Source organism: Jaculus jaculus, chromosome 19 (assembly GCF_020740685.1).
Source record: "Jaculus jaculus isolate mJacJac1 chromosome 19, mJacJac1.mat.Y.cur, whole genome shotgun sequence".
Taxonomy (NCBI): Eukaryota; Metazoa; Chordata; class Mammalia; order Rodentia; family Dipodidae; genus Jaculus; species Jaculus jaculus.
Genome location: NC_059120.1, coordinates 51,992,200 through 52,010,660, shown reverse-complemented (window position 1 = coordinate 52,010,660; position 18,461 = coordinate 51,992,200). Strand labels below are relative to the sequence as shown.

General features: G+C 47.9%; 1 protein-coding gene across 1 annotated transcript in view; it reads left to right on the top strand.

Moving 5' to 3' along the window:
- The window catches only part of Notch2 (notch receptor 2), a 142,168-nt gene that overhangs the window by 67,558 nt on the left and 56,149 nt on the right, over positions 1-18,461 (top strand). Inside the window, exons 4-5 of the mRNA XM_045138510.1 lie at positions 341-676; positions 9,962-10,084. Coding sequence (XP_044994445.1) covers positions 341-676; positions 9,962-10,084 — 459 coding nt within the window. The remainder of the gene's footprint in view (positions 1-340; positions 677-9,961; positions 10,085-18,461) is intronic.

Sequence of the window (18,461 nt, the reverse complement as noted above, 5' to 3'; positions counted from 1 at the left end):
GTAAACAAAAGGGAAGTTGGCGTGCCAGATGGAGGCGCAGCTTGTGTGGAGATGGGAGTGTAAGAGCGCGTGCATCCAGAGCCTGCCGCCCCCCAGGGCTGGCCTCGTATGAGCCATGTGCGCCCCCCTCCAGGGCCCCATGAGCCATGTGCACCCCCCTCCAGGGCCCCATCCACAGAGCCTTTGGGCCTTGGAGAGCTTTTGGGCAGTGTCTGATGATGGTGAGGAGGCCCTCATGTGGCCTTAGGGACCTCCCGGTAAGAGGAGCACACTTGGGAGGAAGAGGGGTGCTTCACTGCCCATTCCATGAGCAGCGCTGAGCTCTGTCATCATCACCTAGGGAAGCTCTGCCAGTGGACGGACGCCTGCCTGTCTCAGCCTTGTGCCAATGGAAGCACCTGCGTCACTGTGGCCGGCCAGTTCTCCTGCAGATGCCTTGCGGGCTTCACAGGGCAGAAGTGTGAGACCGATGTCAATGAGTGTGACGTTCCAGGACGATGCCAGCATGGTGGCACCTGCCTCAACCTCCCGGGTTCCTACCAGTGCCAGTGCCCCCAGGGCTTCACGGGCCAGCATTGTGATAGTCCCTACATGCCCTGTGCCCCCTCGCCCTGTGTCAACGGAGGCACCTGCCGGCAGACTAGTGACTTCACTTTTGAGTGCAACTGCCTTCCAGGTAAGGCCTACTCTGGTGCTCTGGGCTGGGGGCCTAAGCAGCCTCAGGAAGAAGGTGGAGGGTGGAGCTGTGCCTCAGTTCCTCCTCTGGGAAATATCCTGAAGCAGGGAAAGGAGAAGTGAAAGCTTCAGTGGGGTGGGTTACTGGCGAGGGAGGAGTTTTATGGGCCCCGTGTGGTCCATAAATAGAGCAGGGGTGATTTACATGTCAGAGTTTATGATGATGAGTGCCCAGGACATGGCTTACTGGCCATTTTGGAGGAACAGTGAGAAGAGATAGGAGAAACTATCCTGGGAAAGAGAGGGATAGGCAGATCTCAAGTGGATAACACTGTGAGAACTAGACATTGGGAGTAAGTGTGTGTGTGTGTTATATATATATATATATATATATATATATATAAGAGAGAGAGAGGGAGGGAGGGGCACGCGGGGGGGGGGGGATTGAGATTGAGAAACTAGAACAGTGATTTCAGCAGAAGCCACACTGAGATGGAGCTGTTTTCTCAGTGATTTTGCCATTGAAACATGAACGCCTCCCTCCCTTCCCAGAGTTCTTTTGGGCTTCTAGCCTTCAGATCCTTTTCCTTGTCCCTCCACGATCTATAGGCAGGATCACCTTTCCCTACCTTAAAGCTGAAGACTTTTGAACACAGGAAGGAGGTCCTGTTAGTCAGCGGGCAGTTTCTGACAAGCTCTGTAAGCCCGACACGACCCAAAGGTCCATCAAGCTCAGCTCTGGCAGTCAAGTGCCCTGAGCTCGCAGAGGAGCAGAGTGGGCGCTCAGTGCCTGGTGTTTTGGGGGGAGAAAGGCAAGCCTGGCCAACGCACTTCGCTCTATAAAAGTGATGAGGAGGCTGAAAACCAAGAATTTTGATTGGGAACTGAGCACAAGCAGCTGGAGCAGATGAATTACTAAGCAACAAAGATTCTGTTTTTATACAAATGTCCTTCAGGCAGAAACAAAAGAAGGAAAACTGTGTGTGGGGTAGGAGGAGGGGCAATGATGTGCTGAATAAGCAGAACTGCCTCAGAAAGAAGCTGTTCTAGCACCTTCCAGAGTGGGCTCTTAGACTCCAGGTTTCGGGGGTCTGGCAAGCATATCCTTGTGTGTGTCATGTTTTGGCGATTAAAATGGCTAGGTTGGTCCGTGGTCATTTATTCATTTCTTTCGGTGCAGTGTGTTGACTGCTGTGTTGTAGAGGTCATGCTGTGTGCCTGCGACACAGCAGTACAGGCTGCTGTCAAGTAAGTGACATCTAATTATTGAACCAGGACACAAGAATGTGCTATGTAATTGTATTGCTTTTAGTTTCCCTTTCAATAAAGAGTAGATAATGCTATCAGTTCTAGATACCAAATAAATGTTTATTAACATGTTAATATCTACGTTATCTCATAGAAGGAATAACTAAGGTAGTTTTTCTTTTGTATTCATTTGTAATTTAAGAACTAAAAGCAAAAATAGAGGTTTGGATAACTTAATTTTGTAAATACTGCAATACTCCAAACACTCCAGTACACTGCTGTAACAACAGTGTAACGTGGCTAGTAGTTAAACTGATTGATGGCTCAGGGCTGTGGGCTGCTTCCAATTTCAGGAAAATTATGTCTAATAGTTGCCTAGAGCAGGCAGTTGATTTGGCAGCAGGAGATTGACAGGAAGTTAGAGAAGTCAATAAAGGAAGTCTTTAGCTGGGAGAGAGTGATTATTCACCCCCATTGTTCTGCATTGTTATCCGTTAGGCCAGGCTGAGAACCTCAGGGAATTTTGAGTGTCCGGGAAAGGATCTGTCAGCTGAGAATGGTGTCTCCTCCTCCTTGGGAAAGGAGACCGCCGGGGCTGCCGCAGCCCGGACGGATGGACGCTGCTGGAGGAAGTTGGGCTTTATTTACTCACTGATGGAGTGTGCGTGTGTACGTGTGTGTGCGTGTGAGTGTGTGTGTGTGAGTGTGTGTGTGTGAGTGTGTGTGTGCGCGCGCGCACACGGGTCAGGACCAGGAGGGGGTAGTGCAGGCAGGGAAAATATTTGGCAGGGAGCAAGACTAACACTTCATTGTCCTTCATGGGACTTCCTCTCTGCTTAGGTTACTTCCATATTCATGGTGTTCTTAGGTGATGTGCCAAGTCACTTAGCAGAGTTGCACAGCTGGCGCTGGAGAGGCTGGGCCCTGCCACCCGCTGTGCCACGGCCCAGCCGAGCTCTGTGCAGCTCACCCGCTTCTGGAGGTCGCCACTCTTTACTGAACGCCTTGAGCTGTTTGGGTTAAAGAAACAGGTTGACATTATGAGGAAAGTGAAATACCCTTAATTATAACCAAAGAGTGTTTGTCACATGTCAACAAAGTATATAGTATTACACAGATATTTACAAATAGTTGGAGTGGTCGGATCCTGTGATCTGAAACAGATGACTGGAGCTTGGACACGTGTAGAAGGAAGTTCAGGAGAATTTGAAACAATAGATCTCGTAGCAACACTGTGAGTATGTGAGCGTGTGCGCCATGGGTCAGGTTTCATGCTCACACCTCAGGTGACGTTTGGAAAGCACTCACTGAGTTGCGCACAGGTGGGATAGTGCATGGACAGGCTGGGGAGATGGCTCAGTGGTTAAATACATTTGCTTGCAAAGCCTGATAGCGTGGGTTCAGTTCCCTAGTACCCACATAAAGCCAGGGGCAGAAAGTGGTGCATGCATCTGGAGTTTACTTACAGTGGCAAGAAGCTCAGACACACCCATTCTCTCTCTTTCATTCTCTCCATTTGCAAATAAATAAAAATATTTTTTAAAAAGTCTTCTAATGCAGCCTGTCTTTTTCTTTCTCTCTCTCTCTCTCTTTCTTTCTTTCTGTCTGTTTTCAAGGTAGGGTCTCACTCTAGCCCAGGCTCACCTGGAATTCACTAAGTAGTCCCAGGGTATCCTTGAACTCATGGTGATCCTCCTACCTCTTGCCACCTGAGCGCCTGCTGATTAGTGACCCTCTCTGTTTTCTTACTGTGTGATTTGCACTATGTAATTCACTTCATTATGCCTGTTGTTCACTGTTTATCTTTTCTACATTCTGTCCTTTCCTCCCTCCCCAGAATGAAACCTAGGGTCTTGGTGTTTATTTACTGATCATTGCCTCAAACACCTAAAACAGGACCCGTGTGGAGTAGACCCATAAAATTTCTTCATGGAGAGACTCTGAACACGGTTTCATGTCATAGTACAGGGAATGTAACTTTGATTTTTTTTTTTCTTCCTGGTGTCCTGCAGCCCAGCTTGTCATCTTTTGTCTGTGAACACTCAAATACTGGATAAGAATAGTTTTGGACTGACTTTTGACTCTTGAGAGTTGGCAAATAGCACATAGATTCATGATATTTGAGCGGTTATACATTCCGTTCCTGCATAGAGCATTGTTGTTAGAGTAGTTATTAGTTTCAGTATTGTAGGATTCACAGGGAAGGAATTCATGTTGCAAATTTGACGTATCGTATATGACACAGAAATATTTTGTCACAAGGGGGAATACGAGAATAACTTCAAAAGAGGACTGTTAAGGTGGAATCAAGGGACCATACTCCATCTTCTCCTGCATAAACAGCTGCTAATCATCCAGGCTCTGCATGAGCTCCGCCACATAAAATCCTCAGCAGGAGAACCCGAGCAGAGCCCCTAGCTTCAGTAATTTTAACAAGAGAGCAAAATGCAACCTGGGATCTGTGGCTGACAGTATCTTAGGGCTCAGGCCAAGCAGTGGGGAGAGTGAGTCAGGCGGGCTCACGCGTGGCTGGTTTAAGAACCAGCACAACAACGAGAAGCTGTGGCTGCTTGGAGGGCAGCAGTGCTCCCGCAGTTGATCAGACACTCCGCAGTGCCCCTCCCCCTTGCTGGCCAGCATCCCTCCACTCTGCGGCGGTTTCTTCGCATGCTGTCAGGCGTTGCTCTGAGAAGGCCGATCCCCGGTAACCACTCCGCACGCACAGGTTGGTCACGTCACGTCCCGAACAGCGCCATGCGCTGCACGAGTTTTGTGGCTCTTTTGTCTGCTCTGTTGTTGCTGAGCTACCAGGACCACTAGAAGCCAGCCCTTGTGCATCTTCACACCCGGACACCCAGGAGCATAGTGTTCTCACGGGGCTGTACTGTTCACGTTTGCGCAGGTCTGCTTGAGTGAAAGGCTTCTTTTGGAACGAAATAGAAAAGATAGCTCACTTTTTGCTTTGGTCCAGTTCCATACCCCTGGCTTTTCCATCATTCCCATTCGTGTACAAACACACACACACACACACACACACACTTCTGAGAGACGCAGCATGGAAGGCTAAGTTCAAAAGACTTCGCGCGTTCCTGCATGGCCATTGTCAGTCTCCAAAGTGACCTGCGGTAGTAACAGCATCATCTTAAAATGTTCCAAGTTTAATTTCTCTACTTTTGGCCTTTTAAGGACTCCAGTTGTCTTTACGCAGTCAACTCCCTGTTAGTGTAGCCGTGGGAGCCTTCCCGTGACTATTTCAACCCCCTCCCCCGCCATAGGTCTAAGACTTGTCTGTTCCCCTTTCCCCAAAATCTCAAGACACACTTTAAAAACGTAACCACACTGTAACTTTTCTTATCGCCCCTCCACCCCACCTGCCTTCACTTTTGGATAGACGGTTTCTTGCAAGAATTGGCTTTTTCAAAAAGAGTTGTGTCTATTTTTAAAGCATAAATCTTAACTTGGAGAAGAAATGACTGGCCTTGAATTTTCCCAGACATGGGAACCGTTGACCTAAGGTCAGTTTTTCAGGTTGCTGAAAGGGAACTCTGGAGTCTCAGAAAACGCTCTGAAGCTGGACGGGCCTCTGGTCCGGCCCTGACTCCCGCTTGTGGGTCATGCATCGTGGCACGTGAGCCCAGCCAGACCAGTGCTGTCAGCTGCCACGTTTGTACCACACTAAGATTTTAGGCTCTAACCCCATTGACACAAAGTCATGTGAGCTCGTGTGTTTTAAAAGCCTTCCCTAGAGAAGCAGCTTTATCGAGATGCACTCTGTACACCATATGATCTCCTTCTGTAAAATATACAATTTACTCACAAGTATATATAGTCATTTCCACAGGCAATTTTAATTTTACAGTATCTCTGTGGGGACCGTGAAGATGGTTCAGCAGTTAAAGGCACTTGTGTGCAAAGTGTGACAGCTCAGGTTTGATTCCGTAGTGCCTGTGTAAAGCCAGATGCATAAAATGCCGCATGTGTCTGGAATTACCGTGGCAGGAGGCCCCGGTGCACCCAGTATGTTCTCTCTCTCTCATCAGTCAATCAATAATATTTTTATGGGGGCTGGAGAGATGGCTTAGCAGTTAAGCGCTTGCCTGTGAAGCCTAAGGACTCTGGCTCAAGGCTCGATTCCCCAGGACCCACATTAGCCAGATGCACAAAGGGGTGCACACATCTGGAGTTCGTTTGCAGTGGCTGGAGGCCCTGGCGTGCCCATTCTCTCTCTCTCTCTCTCTGCCTGCCATTCTCAAATAAATAAATAAACAAAAAACTAGTATTTTTATGCCCTAGAAGTAATCATGTACGCATTCTACCTTTCCTCCTAACTCCCTCTAGCCCTTGGCAGCTACAAATCTACTTTCTCTTTGTCCATTCTGAGGGCATTTCATAAAAATGGAAACATCCAGTTTTCAACAACACAGTTGTGACTGGCTCTTTCACTTAGCGTGATGGTGTTAAGGTCTCCCCAGGCTGTGGTGTTGGTACCGCTTCTTGCTGAGTGATATTTGACTGTATAGTTTTGCCACATTTTACTTCCATATCAGCCGATGGGCATCTTGGCCAGTATAGATAACTCTGCTGTGAACATTCTAGTGTACACCTGGTGGATGTGGATGCATATTTTCACTTTTCTGGGACGTACGTACCCCAGGAGTGATATCTCCTCCTCCTGTGCACAGTGTGCGCGGCTCCAGGTGCCACACCTCTGCCCGCAGTTGCCAATCCCTGTCTTGTTGCACATGGCACTGTTACTGAGGGTGAAGTTAGGCACCTCCTTGTGTTTTGATGCGTCTTTCCCCGAGGGCTGTGTCGGGAAGCTTTCCACGTACTTCACGTTCATTTGTTTGTTTAGGGAATATCTATTTCAGTCCTTTGCCCATCTTGTGATTGGGTTATTGGTATTTTTTTATTAAGCTATATTAATTTTTTAAAATATATCCTATGCACAAGTTCCTCACTGTATATATAATTTGACAATACTTTCTTTTCATTTTCTTGATGTCCAAATGTTTTTAATTTGATGGAGTCTTATTGTGCTTTTGGCCGTATTTAAGAAAGCTTCGCTTAGCCTGAGTTACAAAGAGTCATTCCTTTTTTTCAGTTTTATAATTTTAGCCTTTTCACCTAGGCCTGTGATCCATTGTGAGTTGCCATGCGAGCGGACATCCAAGTCCGTCTCTCCACGCGTGGACACGTAGCTGCCCTGGCGTTTGTCAAGTGCTCTGTCTCCCCCGTTGCACTCGGGTCTCGGCCCGGTCACTCCTCAGAAGGGACAGGAGCGGAAGCCCTGCGCCCAGGATCCCTCAGTCACTGTGTGCCCAGGCCTCAGACACCGCACTTAATAAACTTGAACTGATCCCCTATTTCTCTTTTCTTTCCCTCCCCCCCCACCCCCCCGAGGTAGGGTCTCGCTGTAGCCCAGGCTGACCTGGAATTCACTGTGTAGTCTCAGGCTGGCCTCGAACTCATAGTGATCCTCCTGCCTCTGCCTCCCCATCGCTGGGATTAGAGCTGTGCGTCATCATGCCCGGCCTGTCTTCATTCTTCCCTGCGTACTGATGAGGAAGGGATTCCTCAAAAACAGTTAAGCAGCCAGGGAAAGAAGGCGTTTTCCTGCGCACCTGCTGAGGTGGTGCTGGCATGCTGCTGCTCATTCGCGGGTGTCGCAGATGCGCTCGCGGTCACATGGGCTGATAAAAGGTCAGGGCCCCAGTTTCTGTAGCGCAGAGCGCAGCCCAAGGGCTCGCCTGGCGTCCTGTTCAGTGTGCGTGGGGTAAGCCGGGGAGGAGGTGGCCATGGTGGGCCGCACCCAGTCCTGGCAGTGGTGGGTCAGCCTCCGGCCCCCATGAAAACCCTAACTTGAGTTCTGAGAACAGCTCCGTGAGGAGCAGAGACAAGGATGCAGGCCTCAGCTCTCCTCCAGCCCCCACTGCCCGCTCGATCTGTGGCTTTGGTCTTTACTTTATCAGACTTGCTCAAGCAAGTCACGAGTCCATCTGTAGGACTTTCATGTGATTAGGCAGCAATCTGAGGAATATATGTTGTTAAAAACCTCAGTGTCTGGGCTGAAGAGATGGCTTAGCCATTAAGGCGCTTGCCTGTGATGCCTAAGGACCCAGGTTCAATTCTCCAGGTCCCACATAAGCCAAATGCACAAGGTGGCACATGAGTCTGGAGTTTGTTAGCAGTGGCTAGAGGCCGTGGCACGCCCATTCTCTCTCTCTTCCCCCTACCACCCCTCTCCCTCTCTGTCTCTAATAAAAAGTAAAAAAATTAGAAAAAAAACTCAGTGTCTCTTTCCATAGTCTTTCTCAGGCTTGCTTTCAAATATTTCTTTCTTCCCTAAAGTGATTTCTAGATAGTATTTTTGGCTACCCATTTTAAACTCATTTATATGACTTTACCTTATCCAGAGGATCCATCCACTTTGCATCAGGGCAAAATAGGTTTGACTCTATAGTAGCTTACAGGAAGGAACAAGTCGAGCAAGGAAGGTGCTTGATGTCTGCCGCTCTCTCCGTACGGCACCCAGTGTCTAGCATGCGACCCGATGAATGCTGCGTAGAGGTACTTACGAGCTCCTTTGGGGACTGCATTCCAGAGAAGAGACTGCTAAGTGAATATGCTCGTCTTCCAGCTGGTATTCTTCTAGTTAGGGTTTCAGAGATTCGGTCACAAGAGAAAAGAACAAAGCCTGCTGTGTAAACAACAGAGAGCCAGTCTGTAGGCAGTTCGGGAACAGTGTACTGTTCTAGATTTATTTTTCAAAACAAGGGACAAACCATAGAGGGGAGCAATGTAGCATCTGTGTGTAGAGGATTGAAAAGAAGTGGTGTCGTGCTGGCCAGGTCAGTGGTGAGGTTGCCCCCCCCAGAAGGTCGGTGGTGAGGCCCCCCCCCCCCCAGAAGTTTGGTGGTGAGGCTGCCCCCCCTCAGAAGGTCGGTAGTCAGGCCGCCCCCCTTCAGAAGGTCAGTGGTGAGGTCGTCCCCCCCCCCTCAGAAGGTCAGTGGTGAGGTTGCCCCCCTTTCAGAAGGTCAGTGGTGAGGTCGCCCCCCCTCAGAAGGTCGGTGGTGAGGTCGTCCCCCTTTCAGAAGGTAAGTGGTGAGGCTACACCGTGTCAGAAGGTTGGAACATGTGCAGCACTTTGTCCATGATGTGACACTTAGAACCATCCAGAAAGACAGGCTAGGCAGGTAGAATTGGAATCTTTTTGCCAACTACTGAGGCTGATTCAGAGCTTGTATTTTACCGAGCATTTAACAGCTTGTAGGTGGTAACATTGGGACCTAATCCATAACTTCATGCTTTAACTTCAAGGTTTTTCTTGTGTCCTTACACCCACTCCAGGTTTGAAGTTCTCTGAACTATCATCCCAAGAAACAAAGAAGAGACAAATTTACTTAGCTAAATATTTGATCTATTTTTTCTAGTGTCTACTGTGAAGCTAGAGAAAATCTTAACAACCTAGATTTTTTCTTTTTTTTTTAATTTTTGTTTGTTTGTTTATTTAGTTGAGAGTGACAGAGAGAAGGGGGGAGAGAGAGAGAGAATGGGCACGCCAGAGCTTCCAGCCCTGCAAACGAACTCCAGGTGCATGTGCCCCCTTGTGCATCTGGCTAACGTGGGTCCTGGGGAGTTGAGCCTTGAACCGGGGTCCTTAGGCTTCACAGGCAAGTGCTTAACTGCCAAGCCATCTCTTCAGCCCTAGATTTTTCTTTTTGAGCCAGTTAATATCTGTCCCAAGTAAACACTTATCTTCAACTTTATTTCACAGAACCACTTTGACATTCTTGCGAGGTGACTATAAAGGCATGTGGCGTCATGAGTCATGGTCCCTGTCTAGCTGTGCTTGAGACCAGAGATGACAGGATTAGGGGATTTTTTTTTTTTTTTAATGCAACAAATCCAGTGTGGTACAGCTGCTAGAGGCTGAACTGAAATCACAAAGGAAGTCTCTCCTGGTGACAGTGTCCTGTAAGAGAAAAGAGAATCTTTTGAGATGAGAGTTTATTTTCTTTTGTTTCTGTCTCACCAGGTTTTGAAGGGAGCACCTGTGAACGGAATATTGATGACTGCCCTAACCACAGGTGTCAAAATGGAGGGGTATGCGTGGATGGGGTCAACACGTACAACTGCCGCTGCCCCCCTCAGTGGACAGGTATGTATCGGGGAGACTGTACCATATGGGGTATGGAGTGGCAGACAGAACAGGCTTGGAGTGGCTATCCTCCAGATTACCTACAAATTACCACGGGACTGCTTTGGACCAGTGTGTGCACGGGGCAGGAATCGCCCTACTGGGTCGATGGGATCTTGGCTTCTCCTGGGTTCACTCACAGACATGCCTGCTTGGGTATTAGTGGGCACTGGCTCTGAACCCAGGACCCTACTGCCGCTCTGCCAGGCATGAGAGAAGAGGACTTCTTGATAGAGCAGAGCTAACCTGATACCTGGGACAGCAGCGCTTGACCTGAACACGGAACGTGCTTCCTCAGTGTTTAAGAGGAAATGAAATGTACTTAAATGACAAACTGTATTGCACACCTCAGGAATTGAGCTTTCCGTTTCTCTCACAGACACCCCTTCTCTGTCATGCCCTGTAACTAGCAAAGGACGGGGCAGGAGTTCTTGAAGACATCACTGCTGTCGCGCGTCTGTCCATTTTTGCTTTTCCTTTCTTGTATCTCCTGTTTGCACACAAGACTATTATTTTTTTTTTCTGCCTCTGACATCAAGAAGAGTCATTTTTGTTTAATTTGATAGAGTCTTGGAAATCTCTCACATTGCCTTGGGTTTTCCACTTAAGTTTGAAAGGCAAGTGGTTTCGTGCAGACATTTAACCTATTTATCTACTGCTGAAAATAGAGATGATTAGGAACTGATGACGACCTGAGCCTTTTTCAGAGAAAGTGGTCGATGTAGAAGAGCGAGGAGTGAGTGTCACGGAGCAGACTCGCCCGGTGCTGGGCTGTCTCCTGCCACCAAGTCTGGCTGGGGAATTGCACCCGTTTCTGGCGGGGGTTCCTCAGGTCAGAATGGGTTGAATCGAGTTGTTTTCACTTATCAGCAGCGTTTTAATTATGTAGAGTACTTCAGTGCCATAGCCTGTCAATAGAAAGATCTTAAAAGGACTTAAAACTTCAAATGACTTTCTGAAGAAGAGCCCTAAATCTGCCTTTGTCCCGCTTTCCCTCTGCTCTTCCCTAGAAGTGGACTTTTCCTAGAATTTCCTCATGATATCTTCACCCTCAGACTTCACTCCTGGCCCTCTACGTTGTCTGCCAAATTCTCTCTTCTCTGTAGTTTTTGCCATCTCTGATTAGCTTTTTTTTTCAGAAGCACCCCTTTTTTTCTGCTTAAAATTCAGTGGAAAGGCAGTTAATTACTTAACACATAGTAGCTGGTAAGATTTTAATTTTAGTCTTTCTGAAGCTGTGGGGATATTGGCGGGATGCCGGTTAGTCCAGGGCCGTCCTTCCATCACCGACTGCCCGTGATGAGCCATGCGGGCCCTGCGGACCCATTCCAGGGAAATGGTGTCTTACCCAGATTTCTTGATTTTTCTTTTCTTTTTTCTTTTTCTTTCTTTCTTTATTTTTTTTATTTGAGAGTGACAGACAGAGAGAGAAAGAGGCAGATACAGAGAGAGAGAGAGAGAATGGGCGTGCCAGGGCTTCCAGCCACTGCAAACGAACTCCAGACGTGTGCGCCCCCTTGTGCATCTGGCTAACGTGGGTCCTGGGGAACCGAGCCTCGAACCGGGGTCCTTAGGCTTCACAGGCAAGCGCTTAACTGCTAAGCCATCTCTCCAGCCCATTACCCAGATTTCTTAAGCCAGGGTGTTTAGTCCTCCTAGGAGCATCTGTGAGAGAGTTTGCAGTTCTAGAAAGGGCGGCAGAGGTGAGGCTGGGGAGGCGGTTCACGGGTCTAGTTAGGAGCGCCTGCCGCACCCAGACCCAAGACCTTCCTGCGGGGGTGGTGCAGACACGAGGACGCCGGGGTCTGTCGGATCTTCTGAGAGAGGCGGCAGGCTGCGTGTGCCCCGAGGCCTGCGAGTGACGCAGGAGGACGCCTGCGCCTGCCAGGCGCACACGAGCTGCGGCATCCCCACAACCTGCACGCGCTGCGCATGCTCCGCACGCTGCATGCACGCATCTGTACACACGCGCACGCTCCGCACGCTGCATGCACGCGTCTGTACACACGCGCACGCTCCGCACGCTGCATGCACGCGTCTGTACACACGCGCACGCTCCGCACGCTGCATGCACGCGTCTGTACACACGCGCACGCTCCGCACGCTGCATGCACGCGTCTGTACACACGCGCACGCTGCATGCACGCATCTGTACACACGTGCACGCTCCGCACTCACAGCACACACATGTCCGCGTGAGCTGAGCAGCAGTTACTAGTGCTCCTCACCGACCTTTGTAGCTGGACTCTTCACATCCTGCTTCTAGCAGTTCTGAAAACAGCACCAGGGTAACTTGTTGGCTAGGATTCCTCTTTTCCTTTGCCCTTAAAACTCTAGATTGAGGGGCTGGAGAGATGGCCCAGGCGTTACAGGTGCTTGCTTGCAAAGCCTGACGGCCGGAGTTCATTTCTTCAGTACCCACATAAAGCCAGATGCACAAAGTGGCGCCTGCATCTGGAGTTTGTTTGCAGTGGCAGAAGGCCCCGGTGCTCCCATTCTCTCTCTGTGTGTCTGCATTTTTCTCTTTCTTTCTGTCCTTGTCTCTCTCAAATAAATAAATTTTAAAATATTTTTTAAAAACTTCTAGGTTCAGATGAAATTTTCTTCTGCTTTGCATAACTTGCAAAAATGTATGAAGTCAACTATTTTCAGTTCCTTAGTAAAGTACTGTTTTATTTTGTATAATATTTGCAAAAGCTATCACAAGTATGATTTTCTGAATATCCTAATTTTTAGTAGATTAATAAAAAAATGGGTTAAGTAATTTGCCCGTGGCAAATAAATCATGATTATATTAGTGTTTGAATCTAGGCTTACTGAATTCCACATCTGTGGTCTTTTTTTCCTCCATCAAATTGAATTTATGAGGTATCTTTTTTGAGTGTCTTTAATAGGTTGAAAGTTCAACGTACAATTTCATTATTCTAGGATTTCACGACTTGCTGTTTTTGTTCTCTGCCTTGGGAACCTGGCTGTTTGCTCTGAGGTTAGAAGTTCACACGATGTGAATGTTTGTATTTAGCCTTGTGCTTTCTTATACCTAAGAGCCTCATTACAGCTTTGTTCATAATTTCCTTTCCAATTTTCAGACAGAGTTGCAGCATGAACTATTTGGTTTGGCTTTTGATGGAAAAGACAGGGTAGTTCTGGAGAGGCAGGAGAGGAAATGAAGTTTTAACCCTCTGAGAAAGAAGGGGTGGGATTAGATGGTGGAAAACTCATAAATAAATGAAGCTTTGGAATTTGCCTCATTTTTTTTTTTTTTTATGAGAGCGAGCAAGAGAGGGCGAGAGAGAGAGAAACTGGCACTCCAGGGCCTCTAGCTACTGCAGTCGAACTGCAGATGCTTATGCCACCTCGCGTGCATGCATCACCTGTACATCTGGCTTACGTGGGTTCTGGCGAGTCGAACCTGAGGCCTTGGGCTTCGCAGGCAAGCCCCTTAAATAGTAAGCCGTATCTCCAGCCCTTGTCTCATTTTTTTTGAGAAGAGCCTGGTTGGTAAAGTTAGCTTTGTAAACACACACACACACACACACACACACACACACACACACACACGTGTGCGCATGTGGCTTGGTCTTTTGTAGCACTAAACTTGAAGCTGAGCAGGGACATGTGCGCCTCTATTCTTGATCTGTGGTAAATAAGTCAACTTCATTTACTCAGGCTATATTTTCTGTGCATGAAACTAGTGTGTCTGAGTTACTTTATTGAGGTCTTGGGAGGAGGGGCATATATCCAGCCATAGCAGCCATGCTCAGCTTCTAGAACTGACCTGTTCAGTGTGGTGGCTGCATGTCTGAAATGTGACTAACCGGAGTCCAGATGTGACCAGTGCAAAATAATCTGACACTGAAGACTTAGTATGGAAAAAGCAAGCTATTCCATTTATAATGTTTAGATATTGATTAGGTGCCCAAACTATGTTGCATCTGTGTTAAATTAAATGTTAAGATTAACTTCTCGCTTTTTAAAGTGCCCCCAGGAACACTGAAAGCACATCTGTGTGTCTGTCAGTGTCCTTCTCCGGGACCCCACTTCTCTAGATACAACTTTGTCCTGTGCCCGTTGCCGTCACGGCAGCAGTGTGGGGCACTCAGTGCTCCCTCGGTGGTAGAGGGCTGATGGGTAGTCGCACGCAGGGGGCCCTTGTGTTGGCCTTGTGCTGGTGTGGTTTCCTCACGGCGGTGGCACAGCCTTCTCACCCGCTGCAGCCATCCAGGTGGTGCGTTCAGGGTGCCTGCGCCTTCTGCAGGAGCCAGACTGCTCAGGGGGAAGGGTAGAGCTCGGAGCCGGCGGGTGTGGGCAGATGGCTTCCCTCTGCATAGGACTTTCTCATGGAGAAAGTGTGAATGACAGGTGTTCCCAAGGAAATGAAAGTACTCCTAAGGGCTCCATGCAGACTGAGCACAGAGGTTTTTCTTTTACTGCATCTGGCCCCATGCCATCTTATCAGAGAAGTTTCTGCTCTGACAGATAACCATTTAAGGGGGGTGGAGCTTTAAAGGGCCTCCAGATTTATTAAGGCACTGTAGATTAATGTTTTGTCTACATACATTGGTATTTGAATTTTCTTTTTAAAGGTTCATTTCCTTCAGAATTAAAGTTGACTCTGAGCTCAACTCACACATTCCTCTCTGTGGCTGCATTTGGTTTTGAGTTCACTCCTGGGGCAGATGTGATTTATTTTGCTGCTCTTATTATTAATCTGGAAATGTAATTTCAGCTTGGGTTTGGAAACATGCTTTGGGACATTAAGCAGAAGTGAATAGTGAAAGCTAGGTAGATTTGAGTCCTATAAAGCTGACCAAATTTTCTCTTAGCTTTCCCTCATAGCACAGTGAGCCTGAAGAGTTGGTTAAGATTCATGCTGCTCTCGATCCAATTTCAGTAAAAACTCGGCATGCGTTTGTGAGTGCGTATGCCAAGGTGGGGGTGTGAGCTCCCGGGTTGGGGATGGGGTCCCTGCATGGAGGGGTTTGGATGGAGCGTGACGTGCCTCTGCTTCAGGCTGGTCTCTGCTTAGGACGGGGTGGCCTCTAGGATGAGGCTGTTCTCACCACGCCCGCTCTGTTCTGACTGGATTCATTAATAGTTTGACCCTTCACTACACGTTCGCGTTTTGATCGTGTCTACCCATTCCTCCTCCACTCCCGCTGAGCCTTTCTTCTTCCCTCCAGCCTCCTCCTCCTCTTGCATGGTCATGGTCTTTGTAGACGTCAGGCCTGGAGCTTCTTGGCTGGGAGAGGGCCCTCAGCACGTTGGGCTACAAAGGTATTCTCATTTATGTCCTGTGTGGGCTGCAAGGGAAAATATACCTCCCATTTGCAATTTCTCTGCTGTCGGCTTGATCGTGAGAACACGATCACTGGCTTGTTTTCTGGAGCCCTGCCTTTCCACTTCCTGTCAGTCGGGCAGGTTGCCAGAGCGCAACCTGAAGCATCCTCATCCCCGAGGCCCAGAAGTCCCGTCGGTGGGAGCGGGCGGGAGCGATGGCGAGGCTGGAGGGCAAGCCCATGAAGGAAACGTTAATTCTTTCTTTCAAAGAGTGATAAAAGTCATCAGAAAAAGGGGGAAAACTACACATAACCCCAACTAGAAAGCAGGGATGACAGATTCCAAAATTAAGAACCATCTACAGAGGAAGGAAAGACCATGACATCAAGACAAAAGAGAGACTTACTGAGATGGGGAGGGGAATGATGGAGAATGGAATTTCAAAGGGGAAAATGTGGGGGGGAGGGTATTACCATGGGATATTTTTTATAATCATGGAAAATGTTTTTTAAAAATTGAGAAAAAATAAAATAAGATTAAAAAGAAAAAGAACCATCTACGTACTTAGTGGGGGATTGAGAAGAGAATTTCTGCTCTGGAGCTAAGTATTGGGCAGTGTGTGCTAAAGACAGAGGAGAGGGCCGAAGGTTTGGTGAGCTTTCCAGAAAGCACTAGCCGGAGATCAGGACAGAGGCGGGGACAGGGCTCAGCTTTTGACTCTCTTTCTGTTTCCTTTCCATGGGAATGTATCAGGTTTGCAAGAGAAAACGTGTTAGGTAAGAAAAACAGCATTTGGGCTTGAGTTGTGAGAACGGCCCACAGCTAGGAAATGGAAGCGGGTGCCGAGAGAGAGGGACGTGAGGAGGGTGAGGCGGGAGGCCGGGGAGCGCCGTCTCACGGTCCCGTGGTCACGGGCACGCCGAATCAGAGTGGCACCTGTCACGCTTGCTGCCTCTCTGTAGCTCAGCTCTCCTAGACTTGTTCGTCGTACTGTGACATTCCCAAGGCCAGTTTTAAGAGAGTGACAATGAGGAGACTCAAGAGTCACAGGGCACATTCTTTCTTAGGGCCGGACAGGAGTCTGCAGCGCGCGCCGCCTTTTCCGTATCCGTCTGTCAGTTGGTAGACACTCGGCCAGTTCCATTTCTTAGCGGCTCTGACTAGTGCTTCGGTAAACGTGGAAGTGCCAGTCTCTGGGTTTATATACTTTGGATACATATTCAGTAGTGGGCTTGCTGGATCACATGGTAGTTCTATTCAAACCTATTTATTTGAGAGAGGAGAGAGAAAGGCAGATAAAGAGTGGGTGTGCTGGGGCTTCCAGCCACGGCAAAGGAGCTGCAGGCTCATGCGCCCCCTTACGCATATGGCTTACGTGCGTATCAGGGAGCCCCGGGGAAGCGCCTTAAGTACTAAGTCGTCTTTCCAACCTGCAAGTTCTACTTATAAAATTTGAGGACCCTCCATACGCCTCTGCACAGTGGGTGTGCTAACAGACATTCCCATCAGCAGCGTACGGGGAGTCCTTTACTGACCAACAATGCCATCAGTGGTACTCACAGACTCCTCCACGTTCTTGTCAGCGCGTGTCGTTTCTCGTCTTTTTGATAATAGTAATTCTTCCTAGAGTGGGTCGGCTTCTTATGGTTTGGATTTCTATTTCTGTGACGATGAGCTATACTATGCATTTTAAAAAAAAAACTGATTGGGCGTTTGTATATATTATTTAGAAATGTCTATTTAAGTCTACTGTCCATTTACCAATTGGGTTATTGTGTGGGGGATTCTGCTACTAAGTTTTTGCTCTGAGTTCTTTATATAGCATCAATATTAACCCCTCGGGAGACAGATCATTTGCCAAGATCTCCGCCCACTCAGCAGGCTTGTCTCTTCCCTGCTGACTGCTTCCTTTGCTGTGCACAAACTTTTAGTCTCTTGTAATCCCATCTGCCCCTCTGTGCTTGTGCTTTCTGTGGGGTTTCACCCCCAAACCCTTGCCTTTCTCAAAGTCCTAAAGCATCCCTGCTTTCTCCTAGTAATTTTAAGTCTTATGTTTAAATTTCATCTACTTTCCTTCTTCTCCTTCCTCTTCCTCTCATGCTCTCACAGTGTGGCTCAAGATGACGTCAGACTTGCTATCCTGCTGCCTCACTCCCAAGTGCTGAGATTATGTGCATGCGTCACGATGCCCAGCTAATCTTAGCTGTTTAGAGTTGATTTTTATAACTGGTGTGAGGTAGAGTTCCAGCCTCAGTCGTATGTATGTGGATAACTGATTTTCCTTTCTCTGCTGCGTGCTCTTAGCTCCCTTGCTGAAAATCATTTGGTGGCTGTAGATGGGTGCGTTTTCTTCTAGGCTCTCTTTTCTGTTCCATTGGGGTCTGTGTGTCTCTTTTTATGCCTGTACCATACTATTTTGGTTATTGTTGACTTGTAATATGCATATATGCATTTTTTCCTTTGAGATGTTGGAAGTTGAACCTAGGGTCTCACACATGCTAGGCAAGCACTTCTACCAGTGAGCTATTCCCTAGTTCTTTGTAGTGTCCTTTGAAGTACAGTATTGTAACACCTCCTTTTTTGTTCCTTCATTTAAGATTGCTTTGGTTATTTGGCACTTTGTAGGTTGCAGGGGTTGGAAGTTCATATAGATTTTAGGATGTAAAGAATGTCACTGTTATTTCATATTTTTATATGAATTGATGTTTAAATAAAAATAAAGTATTTAGAAAAAGTTTGACTTCAGGGCTGGAGAGATGGCTTAGCGGTTAAGCGCTTGCCTGTGAAGCCTAAGGACCCCGGTTCGAGGCTCGGTTCCCCAGGTCCCACGTTAGCCAGATGCACAAGGGGGTGCACGCGTCTGGAGTTCGTTTGCAGAGGCTGGAAGCCCTGGCGCGCCCATTCTCTCTCTCTCCCTCTGTCTTTCTCTCTTCTCTCTGTGCCTGTCGCTCTCAAATAAGTAAATAAATAATTTTTTATAAAAAGAAAAAGTTTGACTTCAATTCATCTTTTTTGCTGTTGAGTACCAAAAATAAAACTATTTCTTTACTTCCCTCTC